General features: G+C 41.7%; 2 protein-coding genes across 5 annotated transcripts; one reads left to right on the forward strand and one right to left on the reverse strand.

The window, feature by feature from the left end:
- The first annotated feature begins 1,139 nt into the window (after positions 1-1,139).
- On the forward strand, positions 1,140-3,183 carry dmac2l (distal membrane arm assembly complex 2 like). The gene is made up of 5 exons (XM_024275846.2): positions 1,140-1,296; positions 1,382-1,485; positions 1,784-1,992; positions 2,600-2,771; positions 2,848-3,183. Exons 2-5 carry the CDS (start codon positions 1,391-1,393, stop codon positions 2,966-2,968), a joined length of 597 nt encoding a protein of 198 aa, XP_024131614.1. The 5' UTR covers positions 1,140-1,296; positions 1,382-1,390; the 3' UTR covers positions 2,969-3,183.
- Positions 3,020-11,875, reverse strand: cdkl1 (cyclin-dependent kinase-like 1 (CDC2-related kinase)). 4 transcript variants are annotated; one of them, XM_024275641.2, is made up of 10 exons: positions 11,423-11,875; positions 10,996-11,256; positions 10,137-10,258; positions 7,550-7,622; positions 7,191-7,281; positions 6,275-6,475; positions 6,112-6,194; positions 5,984-6,040; positions 5,742-5,903; positions 3,020-3,495 (listed from the first exon to the last, which is right to left on the reverse strand). In XM_024275641.2, the coding sequence occupies exons 2-10, from the start codon at positions 11,164-11,166 to the stop codon at positions 3,397-3,399; spliced, it is 1,059 nt and encodes a 352-aa protein (XP_024131409.1). In that variant the 5' UTR covers positions 11,167-11,256; positions 11,423-11,875; the 3' UTR covers positions 3,020-3,396. The 4 variants fall into 4 exon arrangements, with proteins under 4 accessions (XP_024131409.1, XP_024131400.1, XP_024131417.2 ...); XM_024275632.2 differs by having other exon boundaries at positions 10,996-11,199; positions 11,423-11,874; XM_024275649.2 differs by lacking the exon at positions 11,423-11,875 and having other exon boundaries at positions 10,137-10,255; positions 10,996-11,372.
- Between the last annotated feature and the right edge of the window lie 505 nt (positions 11,876-12,380).

A 12,380-nucleotide genomic window follows, 5' to 3' on the forward strand; every position in this document is an offset into this window, starting at 1 on the left:
CTCTTGTGCTAAATGTGGCTTTAAACATCCAACTGTGCTTCACATTACTCCATGCAGAAAAGATGAAACTATAAATATAAATATATATATATATAAATATATCTAGTTTTAAAGATAATTTTCTTTGTGATTTTTAAAATATATATTTATTTTTTTCAAAATAAATTATTGTGAGTGTTTTTCAAATTATGTTTTTCCATCTATTTTCTGGATGATGTTTTCCCAAGATAATTTAATAATCAACCTCAAGCTGATTTGCAATTAAAAACTGATCAAAAGTCAAAACCATTGACTGTAGATGAGAACTGGACTGAGTTACTCCTCCCCCCGGCGTTCCAAACAGGAAGTGGCTCCAAGAACCCAAATTCCCATCGACTTCTATAGAAAAATAAACAGCTGTTACTCAGTCATTCTATTAGTCAGAACAAACATTCTGGCTCTTATAGTTTTTTTTATGATTTTAAAAATACCATCTTTTTATTATTCTTTTCTTTCTTCATTATAAGTTATTCACATAATAAACTGGCCAATCAGATGCCTCAATTAAAGCATGTGCTGTCCGCTGGCCCATCCTTGAATGCTCAAAATGTTGATTCTCCTGTGCCCTCTTTAAAGCAAATGGGGCGTGGCCTTCCAACAAGCTCACTCCTGATTGGCGACAGGAGTTGCAGTAGAAACTTACAGTCAGACCGACTCTGCCTAATAACTCTCTAACGCTGGGTGGCTCCAACATGGCGCTTCCATATGGTAGAAAAATGACGAGTGAATTTGGTTGGACCCAGAAGTAAACAATTTTCTGTGAGTGACATCACACTCACTCAGTCCAGTTTTCAGATACAGTCAATGTCTGAATGCAGGATGAACTTTCACTTTTGTTGGTACAACTTTTTTTTGTATTATTAGCTTTCTTGATAATATTTTTGTTTCCCGCTGTATTTTTTAGAACTACAAACGTTAAGTCAGACATATGGTGAAACTACTGAGATATAAATATAATAAACATTTGCAAAGTAACAAAGAGACAATAACGTTTGAATTAAAAGTAATTTTATTTGTTATCCATATCCAGAGCTTCATACTTCATGTATTTGGAGACAGAGTTAAAGTATTCAACCGATTTTTTTCCCCTTAAATTGAAGTTTCGTGAAATTATATTATATATCACTGAACCCGCTTCATTCTGAGACTCCGCCTCCTTCTGCTCGTGACGTAATCCGTACACCCAATAGGAGAGGACGCTTATATCACGTGACACGAGGTCAAACGCTCCTGTAAACAGACTCAGCTGGAGGACAGGTGAGTCTGTGAAAACGTCTCCGTCTCTCCCGGTTCGTCCGTTATTTCCTCGTCCGTTAGTTTCTATGAATTTGCTGTTTTCCAGCGCGGCGCCATGTTGCTGCTGCCGCGGGCTGTGACGTCAGCCTGCAGGCGCGCGGACGGGGGCCGACGGTACTTCTGGGGGTGGCTGAACGCAGTTTTCAACAAGTGAGACACAAGTGCTATTAATGCTGACAGACATGCGCAGTAACCTCATCCGAACGCGGGGATGTTCATGATGGGACCCCTGATGCGCATGCGCACCATCAACATGGTCCACACTGACAGTACAGAACATGAGGATCTGTTCTTCCTAAACATACAGCTACATGAATGAAAAGTGTTTTTTAAATAAAGGTTGATTTGATTGAACTCATCAGCTGCCGTTTCCAGACACGAGGGATTCAGTCTCTCCTCTAAAGGAGGGATTCAAACCCTCACTTCTGGACGTGTCCTTTCACCCCAGGGTGGACCACGACAGGATCCGGGCGGTCGGTCCGGACCGAGCTGCTGCCGAGTGGCTGCTCCGCTGCGGCGCCAAAGTCCGGTTTCAGGGTTTCGACCGCTGGCATCTGGACTACAACGCCCTGCCGACGGGGCCGCTGGGCCGGTACAAGATCCAGGCCATCGACGCCACGGAGTCCTGCATCATGGTCCGAGGGTTCGAGCACCTGGGTCAGTGTTTGACGGAGCAGAACCGCTTCCCGTTACGGAGAACGTTTAACCCAAAAATGCTCCAACAGTAGAGCAGCAAGTTTCAAAATAAAAGCTCACAGACTCAGAACATTTAACTCAAAGTGATGAGGTACATTTTCCCGGGAAAATCCACTTCCTGTTTCCACTCACCTGCAAAAATACCAGTTTTTTCAGGACCAAACCTGTCCAATTCTAGATCCGATGGACAGGAAGTGGGCATGTCACGTGATTGAAGCTTGTCGCCATGGACAGCATGTTTATGAAACTGCTCCTGAACTGATCGTTCACTGTATCTACGGTAACGTCAGAGGTCAGAAAACCAAAGCACATCACATGACTCTAAGTTCAAACACATCCACGTGTCGTTTTTTCTTTGTAATGTGGGCGTTTCAGGTAAATAAACGTTGGTTGCTAAGGAAATTAGAAAACTTACTTTAGCACAGACTCACAAAACTTGGTACAGTTATATAGCATCCACAGACAAGAGAAAAACTGAATGGTTGCTATGGAATATTCATCATGCTATTAAAGATCCAGCTGTCTGAAAAATTCCCTCCTTCAGAACGTTCCCGTTCTTTGTCCTCAGAGGGCCTGGAGCACCTGGAGGAGATCAAACTCTGCAGGTGTATGTACATCCAAGACGCCTGTCTGGAGCGGCTCAGCTCCATCCAGAACCTGCAGCAGAGCCTGTTCATGATGGAGCTGGTGTCGTGTGGAAACGTGACGGATAAGGGCGTGGTCGCCCTGCACCGGCTCAGGTTGGTCTTCATGAGAACGGTCACGGTTTCCGTTCGAACAGCCGTCAGTAAAGGCGTGCCCCCTCCCTCCCCGCAGGAACCTGGAGTATCTGTTTCTCAGCGATCTCCCTGGAATCAAAGACAGGCAGGCGACCGTAGACCGACTGCAGAGGGCGCTGCCGCGCCTGGACGTCTCTCTGGACCTGGACCCGTCATAGAACTGATCCACTTCAGTTCCTTCAGGACACAAAGACGCTTCAGACGGACAGTTTTCAGTTTTCTGAACTTTATTTAGAGATTTCTACATCAGACAAGCAGTGAGTGAAAATCTTCAGTTTTTGGCATTTCTCATTAAATTACGGCGAGGGATTTCTGCTGCTGAGAAAGAGGTTGAATATTTGTGAGTGCCGTGAATAAATATGTCTGAAACGTTCCAGTTTGGGTCTATGTGACAAATATCTAGTCTGCTGCTCTATTGGAGCCCGTTCTAGAAACACATTTGGCAAAAGGGGCAAAGCGCTACACGGGAGTTGAACCCTCAGTCTGCTCACAGGCAGAGCGCGGCGGCTCTTTGTCAGAAATCCTCAGGTGTGCATAGGCAGGTAAAAGGTGTAGGTGGGGCTCTGGGGGGCGTGGCCACAGCGGCTCAGATGTTCGGTAGGTGGTAGTTGAACCTGCGCAGGTTGTGGTACTTTTTGGTGTTCAGAGAAGGGAAGATGCTGCTGCCGGTCAGCTGCGGCAGAGACTGCGCAGACGGAGAGAAACGGAGATGAGGAAGAAGAAACTAAACGCTGAGTCAGCTCTAGAAGAACCAGAACTGAAGCTCCACAGTCTGAAGGCCGACTCTCAGCAGATCAACTAAAGGATACAGTTCCACCAAAGACCACTAGAGGCCATAGAGTAGGAATAATGAAGTCTCTTCGACCAAATTAAGTAAATTCTTCGACCAAATTAAGTAAATTCTGTCACATTTTTTTCAAGATACGGACACAGGCTCCGCCCACTTGCACTGAGACTTCTGATTGGTCAGTTTAGAACTTGAACTACAGAAAAAATATTTAAAAGAGCAGATTATCAAGAAGATGTTACAAATGTGTCAATGGTGACTGTGACCAATAGAATGAGGAACAGCCGTTCATTTCTCTATTCAAGTCTATTGGAGCCACTTCCTGTTTGGAACACCAGGGGGAGGAGTCACTCAGTCCAGCTCTCAGATACAGTCGATGTTCTCATGTTAAACATCCAACTTTACACAAATAAACTGAACTTCATTCTGCTTCCTGATGTTCTTAGATATATAACTAACACAACAATAAAGAAAAGATTTATTTATAATTATCTATGAGACTCTGGGAGTTTACTTTGTCATGTCCAATAGCTGCTTTGACAAGCTTGAGGTGGGCGGAGTCAACTCTTCAGGCTTCATTTTGGTTGAACAGGATCCCGACGATGACTTCAGATTATCTGTTTCTATACCTGACTGTAGATAATCTACACTAACTACTGAAAATACAAAATGAAACTAAAAATTAGTTAAAAATAAAAGTTAGTCAAATCAGAATCACCTTAAAATGAAAGAAACACCAGAATCTAAATAAAAAAGGAACAATTTAACAATCAAACAATTTAATTTCTTGTTTTCATAATTACTGTAGAACTGCTAAATTCCACGAAGCACACATTCTTTTCCTTAAAAAAAGGCCACATATTATTTTGCGATTAATTGCAAGTTAACTACGGACAATGCGATTAATCGCGATTAAAAAATTTAATCGCCTGACAGCTCTACTTATTACACATTTTTTTCCAAATATCTTTTTTTAACGACAGAGTTTTAAAGCCACAATAAAAAATACAAGAATGAAGCGAATAGAGAAATGTGAAGTCTTAATGAGTCAATATCGACTATTATTATATACATTAAAATAATTTCTTCAGAAGAAGATTCTTGACCAACGAGGAGTGGCTTATTGTCAGGAGCGCCGTTATCTGCAGTGTAGCAGCAGAAGTCCAGATGCATTGTGGGTCATGGATGATGATTAAAAAAAGCTTTTAGTGTGCATCTTATGGGGTTAGAGCTTATGCCGCCACTTATATTTCTGAAAAAGTTTGGCTTTTTCCTCATTAAATTAAGATCCTCATAATTTCACAGTTTTATTCTGGTAAAATTACATATATTTTGTCATAAATTTATTGCTTTTTTTGTAAAATTCTAACTTATTTACTCATTAATTTACAACTTCATTCTTATAAAATCTCATAAAATTAAGACTTAATTCTCGTAGAATTCTGATTTTTTTCACATAATCAACAGCATTCTTCTCATAAAATTATTTTTCTTTTCTCTCTTTATTTTCATAAAATTATCACTTTTTTCTTAAATTTAAGATTTTATTCCTTTAAAATTACTTTTTTCTCATAAAATTACAACTTTGTTCTTGTAAAATTATAACTCATTTACTCATTAACGACTTTATTCTAAAAAATCACTTTTTTTAACAAAAATGTATAACTATATTCTCATAAAATTGTGAATTTTTTATTATAAATCTTTGACTTCTTTTCTCATTAAACTACAACTTTATTCTCAAAAAAATTCTTTTTTTCTAATAAATGTATGATTTTATTGTTGTAAAATTCTAATTTATTTACTCAATAATTTATGACTTTATTTTCAATAATTTGCTACTTTTTTCTTACAAAATTACTTGTTTTTTAATCATAAATTACGACTTTTTCTTGTGTGAACATTTTTTTTTGTGGCCCTAATTCCACATGAGAAAAATGCTCCTTTAAAAAACTCTTCAAAGTCTAAAATTTGTCGTATAAAAGTAAAAGCTGTTTTATTCTTCATTTTTCTCTTCTTTTTTAAAAATAAAATAATAAACTCTGATTTCGTTCTGAATGGAGGATTGATCTGTGAATTTGGCCTAAACGTTTCAGTTCGAGGATTATTGAACAAATCGGAACATTTTCATTGGCGGTTCTCACCCCGGGGGGGAGGGGCCTGCGGGGGAGGCGGGTCCTCTTGTTTCCGGGCCGGTCCGGTTCCTGCGACGAGCTCTGGCTCCTCTCTCTCATGCAGCTGAAGTACGGGTGCTGGAGGAGCTGCTCACAGCTCAGCCGCTCGGACGGGTCCATCTTCAGGCAGCTCTGAGCAGCAAAAGCGGGTTCAGCTCACAAGAACCGGCAGAACCCCAGGTTCTATGAGTCCGAGTGATCGAGCGTCTCACCTTCATGAGGCTCAGAGTCTGCTGGGAGAGGTTGGGGTACTTCTGCTCCAGAGGTTCCTGAAAAGCCCCAAGAGGGTAAATGCGGGTAAACGGCGGTTTCTGGACCACCGTGCGGATCGGAGGCTCACCCGCTCCTGCGGTTCTGGGATGGGGAGTCCGCAGAAGTACTGGTTGGTGCTGAACACCTGCTGGTGCCGAGGAGTCAGGTCACCTTCAGAGGGCAGAGGGGTGCGTTTGATTTACCCAACAGATGAGCCGGAACACAGAAACATGGAACCGCCGTCCTCTTACCAAGAGTCTTCCGGATCAGGTACAGCTGATCCATGTCGGACTTCCCGGGCCACAGAGGAATTCCCGACAGGAGTTCGGCAAAAACACACCCGATGGCCCAGACGTCCACGGGGGGGCCGTACTGCGTGTCCCCCACCAGCAGCTCGGGGGCCCGGTACCAGCGGGTGGCCACGTAGTCCGTGTAGTAGTCACTGGGCCCGGCTGGGGGTCCACAGAACGAGACGAGAGTCAGAACCGGGTCAGAATGTGGGTGAAAGGTCACATTATAATCTCAAACAGACTCAGCAAACCGAGACGTTAACGTTCATAATTAACATTTTCACAGAACCGAGTGGATTTCTGATAAGTCTTCTGGAGTTTGATGATCCAGAAACCAGGATTCTTCTGGATTCTTTTGGATCAAATTTCCCAGAACCAGAAGGTCGATGACTCACAATAAATCTGTTCAGGTTTATTTTAGAGAATCAAACTCTGCATTTTCATAAAACATCTTTGATCCTCCAGAAAACGACGTTCTTCACTGAACAGAAACGAGGAAGAAAACCTCACAGACCGGAGAGAGACCGGATCGCTCTGTCTGTGAGGTTCTGGATCAGACGGGAAGATCCGATTCTGATGGAACCGGACGCTCAGGAGTTTAAGGTGTAGTGATGGAGGGAGGAGCTTGTGAAGGACTGGAGGGAGGAGCTTGTGAAAGATTGGAGGGAGGAGCTTGTGAAAGATTGGAGGGAGGAGCTTGTTAAGTTTTGGAGGGAGGAGCTTCCTAAGGTTTGGTGGGAGGAGCTTCCTAAGGTTTGGTGGGAGGAGCTTGTGAAAGATTGAAGGGAGGAGCTTGTGAAAGATTGGAGGGAGAAGCTTGTTAAGGTTTGGTGGGAGGAGCTTGTTAAGGTTTGGTGGGAGGAGCTTGTGAACTCACTGAGGATCCGGGCGAAGCCAAAGTCGCAGAGTTTGATGACCTGCTGCTTGGTGATCAGGATGTTCTCCGGCTTCACGTCTCTGTGGATGCACTGCAGACAGAGGAAAAGTCAGGAGGTTTCTGCAGTTTGAGGCTGAGGAGGTCAGAGGAGGTCAGAGGAGCTCTGAGGAGGTCAGAGGAGCTCTTGCCTCTGAAGCGTCCAGATAATTCATTAGCTGCTGCTCAGTCAAGGGAAAGGAATTCTGGTTAAAAGCAGTCGTACAGCAGAAGCTGGGGGTGGGGGGTGAGGAGGAAGGAGAAGAATCTGGAAACAAGCAGGAGTCAGAAGATGGAGGTCTTGTAGTGAAGGAGGAGCTCACGTTTTGTTTGTGGCAGAAGTTGACGGCCTGAAGCGTCTGCCAGGTGATACTCTTGACCAGATGTTCAGGAACGCTGCAGGAAAAATAAAACCAGATCCACCTTAACAAAAAAATAAAACCAGATCCACCTTAACACAAACATAAAAACAGATCCACCTTAACAAAAAAAATAAAAAAAGATCAACCTTAACAAACATAAAATCAGATCCACCTTAACATAAAAATAAAACCAGATCCACCTTAACACAGAAATAAAACCAGATCCATCTTAAGAAAAAAAATAAAACCAGATCCACCTTAACACAGAAATAAAACCAGATCCATCTTAAGAAAAAAATAAATAAAACCAGATCCACCTTAACAAAGAAATAAAACCAGATCCACCTTAACAAAGAAATAAAACCAGATCCACCTTAACACAGAAACAAAGCCAGATCTACCATAACAAAAAAAATAAAAACAGATCCACCTTAACAAAAAAATAAAACCAGATCCACCTTAACACAGAAATAAAACCAGATCCATCTTAAGAAAAAAATAAAAGCAGATCCACCTTGACAAACATAAAATCAGATCCACCTTAACAAAAAATAAAAACAGATCCATCTTAACAAAGAAATAAAACCAGATCCACCTTAACACAGAAATAAAACCAGATCCACCTTAACAAAAAATAAAACCAGATCCACCTTAACAAAGAAATAAAACCAGATCCATCTTAACACAGAAATAAAACCAGATCCACCTTAACAAAAAATAAAACCAGATCCACCTTAACATGGAAAAACGGATTCGTATTTAAGCAAAACTGGATTCAAAAATAGATTTTTGCGCCCTGAAGACATAAAAAGCGAATCAGGTTTAGAAGTTTCATGAAACTTTAGATTTTTTTTAATAGATAAGATTTTGAAACTATTTTCATTTGTCCAACATAAACTGATGAATGCGACACATTTATCTGTTGAAATGTGATGCTGCTCCCTGAACAGTTAAAGCAAAGAAATATTTAAGAAGATTCAGAAAATCTAAACTAACAAAGGATCTGAAACACAAGGAGCTCTAAAGAATTGTGGATGGACAGAAGCTTTCAGATCCATGACAGAACACTTTAAAAGATGATAAATTAAAAAAAAAATTCTGCAAAGTCTTTAAAAGAATAATCAGAAGACTCAGAAACTGGAGAAATCCCTAAACGTCAGAGACAGACGGCAGCTTCAGAGAAACGAATCATGTCAGAAACATTCCTGAATAAAAATGGAGTCTCTGCATCGTAGTTACCACGGCAACCACTCACATCCTGCTTCCACTTGCATGACAAAGAATTAGGGCCACCAAACAAAAAAGTCAAATTACAAGATTTAACCCCTAAAGGACTCAATTTATCTTGTGCCATGAAAAAAAGTCACTTATGTTTTTGTTTTTAAGCAGAGACAACAGGCATCAAGGAGTTAAAGTCATAAATTCACAACTTTTTTTGATAAATGTACGTTTTAAAGTCGCAGATTTACGACTTTAAAACGTACATTTATGATAAAAAAGTCATACTTTTTTTAAATTAAAACAAAAAAGAAACATGGTCCTAATATTACTGTCACAAGCTGCCTCCAGTGGTCATTTTAGGAACTGCAGCATTTTGATTTCCTGTTGAATTCAAAGGAGAGGTGGGGGCATTGGATGGGGGGGGGGTGTACTCTTTAGGTTCTTTTTGAAACTAAAAGTTCACTTTCTGTTTCTGCAGGATCAGAAACCCCTCAAGGTTAAACTCAGTTTCCTCTCTCAGCTGTTGTTCTGAGCGACTGTCCTGCTGCTTTTATGGGACCCCCCCCCCCCAACACTGCAGCTTTGTTGGCTCAGGTGGGGAGGGGGGAGGGGGGGGCACCATCTATCATGGCGGCGGTGAAAAAGGCTAATTCGAGCTTTGTGACCAGCAGTTAGTGCCCGTCTCCGCCCCCTTTTTCTCCTCTTTGAATTTGGGGGGCAGCAGGTTGGGACCAGGAATGAGAGGGGGGGTCAGACAGTCCGAACGCTCCCTATAAAAAATGTCTGCCTGCCAGCAAAGCATGCTGGGAGGTCCTGAGTGCAAGCATACCGCAGGGAGCAGCTCGGCCTCCTGGGAGAGCAGAAACAAACGGCTCAGATTCAGCCGGAGTTTGGGTGAAAAACAGACCTCCATCCGTGCACGTGCCCACGCACGTCTGTGCTATTGATGCCTCATCGCCGCACCGTTCACAAAACGAGTAGACCCCCCCCCAGCCCCTTCAAACAGCTTCTAACTGCAAAAAAAACAAATCAAACTAAAAACAGAGAGACGCTCCCTCCTGGACACAAACGTCTGTTGCTATGGAGACGCATCACAACAAAGCATCCTTTTGCTCCCCCCTCCCTGCTACTGTGATGTAAATAAAGTAGGGATTAAGCCCCGCCCCCACCGTCACATTCTCCCTGACGGGTTCATCAGAACGATCCGATTCTTCTTCACCTTTGATTTGTGCAGAAACGCCACAGAGAACAACATGAAAACTTTCTCTTTCCTGAGCGTCTCCTTGACAACCCAGAGCTTCTGCTGTGGCGATGGAGGCGGACCCACCCTCTGGGATGGCGGTCCAGCTCGTTGAGGACGGTGTGGTCGCAGTACTCGAACACCAGGTGGAGCTTGCGCTTGCGCCGGAACACCTCCATCAGGTTGACCAGGTTGGCGTGCTTCAGCTGCTGCACAAACAGATGAACAGGTGATAAACATGCTGTTGCCCTGACAACCAGCCACAGCAGCAGCACCCCCTCCTGCATCCCTAATGACTCCCCCACAGACGGTCTTTGATGCCCTCTTCTGAAGAAAGAAAACAACAAACGTTCATTTGAGTTCATTTCTTATTTTGGATCACTGAACTGAAACGGTCAGAGATGATGGTCAAACATCTGTCTACTCCGCCTTTATTCTGAAATACTTCAGTTGAATTTTATTTTGAAAGTCCATGCTGCAGTTTTAGCATGTTGATGCTTTTTTTTAACGCATTCAACTTTATTTGTATTGAATGTGGGACATTAAGAAACCAAACTTGTTTGTGGTCGTTTGCATCTCCAGATTTGAAGTTCTGTGAAGATTTCCGACCTTCAAAATAAGAAAACATCTGATCTGCTTCTGGAAGAACATTTCTGTCAAAAACATCTGAAACGTCCACATCAGGATCTTTCCTGCAGGTTTTCAGCTCTTTCTTTTATTTATTTTATTTATTTTACTTTCCCCGGTTTAGAAAATGAAAAACATCTTTAAAACTTTCCGCTTCATGTGAACTCTGAAATCCTTTCAAAATTAAATCTCTCCGTAAAAACTTTATGATTTATGTTTTTTAAATGTTTTTTGGTTTCTATCATAAATGAACCCGTTTTTGCTTCAGCAGGAGCAGGAGCCCCATCCTCGCTCCTCCAGGAGCTGCTCCTCCTCCTACCTTCAGCATCCGGATCTCCCTCAGCGCGATCTTCCTGATGATCGGATCATCTTCGGACTCCACGAACTTCTTGATGGCCACGATCTGCCCCGTCTCTCTGTTCCTGCACTTGAAGACCACTCCGTAGGAGCCCTCCCCGATCTTCGCGATCTTCTCGTACTTCTCCATCATCAATGTGCAGAAGCTGCGCGGAGATCTTTGGCTCTGAGCGGGAAAAGGGAGAGTGGCGGTAATCCGATCAGCTGCTGCGATAATCCGAACCTGCAGCCGGAAAAACAACATCCCGATCGAGCTTTCACTGCTGGACACCTGAAGGCACCATGGACCCCCCCCACCCCCCGAGACCGAACCAGAGAAACTGGGGTCTGAGGATCAGACAGGAGGCACGTGCGCGCAAAAACAACAACAAACAAAAACAAAAACTTACTTTTTATTTTTGCAGATTTTCAAACTTCTGCAGATGTTTGTTCAGTAGCTCCTTCCTCCTCCTCCTCTTCTGCTCTCCGACCCGATCAGAATCCTGGAGCTGCTTCACCTCGCGAAGCGCCAGCAGACACGCGCGCTTCCGGTCAGGAGTTTCAAAATAAAGCCATTTAAACCCTCTGAGTTAAAGTAGTTTCAGATTTCTGGAGGGAAAAAAATCTTTCCATACCCAAACTTTAGTACAGATTCATTTAAATAGTATTTTTATTTATTGAAAATCCTATAACGTCACTGGATTTAGAACCTAATCTTTTTTCAAACCGGAAATTACATTTCTAGATAAAGTTTTGAAGTTTGGCTGAAATTAACGTTTTTTTTTTTTTTTGGTCAAATGATGACGTTAAGTAGAAATGTGCTCACATAAAGACTTACAGTAATATTTTACAGAAGATTTCAGTTCTGTTGATAACTGTACAGAAAGCAAATATATTTAAATCTGTCAAAAATTTTTTTTAAATGTTTACTGTAACCAAATTTTATTAAAATAACGTTTCTAGCCATCAGGTGAGAGTGGAATATTAAGAGAAATTAAAAGAAATATTTGTATAAAATAATGAGTAATAGTTGGTTAGTTAGTTATATATATATATATTTATATATTATTATTTTTTGCTAAAACAAATAAAAATATATTTTTTAAGAGTTTCTTCGATTTTTTTTACTGAACAATCACATTTGAATCTGTTAGATCTCTTATCATTAAAAACTGTTGGGAATGTCGTTTTCTCCATAAAACATGAGATTTTTCTGAAGGTTTTATTCAATTTCAGAGGCTCATAAACAGCAGTGTGATTATTAAAATGTGTATTTTTGTTTTTACTCTAACCTGCTGTGTAATAAATTAAATGACTCATTCAGTCAAGGACTCAATAACAGTTTCATTAAAAGTCTTTCACTTCATT

The sequence above is a fragment of the Oryzias melastigma genome, linkage group LG22 (assembly GCF_002922805.2).
Source record: "Oryzias melastigma strain HK-1 linkage group LG22, ASM292280v2, whole genome shotgun sequence".
NCBI classification, from domain to species: Eukaryota; Metazoa; Chordata; class Actinopteri; order Beloniformes; family Adrianichthyidae; genus Oryzias; species Oryzias melastigma.

Coding starts and splice junctions, on each gene's coding strand:
- dmac2l (XM_024275846.2), top strand. CDS start 1,391: ATGTTGCTGCTGCCGCGGGCTGTGACGTCAGCCTGCAGGCGCGCGGAC. Junction 1,486..1,783: donor CTGAACGCAGTTTTCAACAA/GTGAGACACAAG, acceptor CTTTCACCCCAG/GGTGGACCACGACAGGATCC. Junction 1,993..2,599: donor CCGAGGGTTCGAGCACCTGG/GTCAGTGTTTGA, acceptor CTTTGTCCTCAG/AGGGCCTGGAGCACCTGGAG.
- cdkl1 (XM_036209873.1), bottom strand. CDS start 11,277: ATGTTGTTTTTCCGGCTGCAGGTTCGGATTATCGCAGCAGCTGATCGG. Junction 6,041..6,111: donor TCCCAGAACCGCAGGAGCGG/GTGAGCCTCCGA, acceptor GGGGCTTTTCAG/GAACCTCTGGAGCAGAAGTA. Junction 3,496..5,741: donor GCAGGCCCCTCCCCCCCGGG/GTGAGAACCGCC, acceptor CCGTCTGCGCAG/TCTCTGCCGCAGCTGACCGG.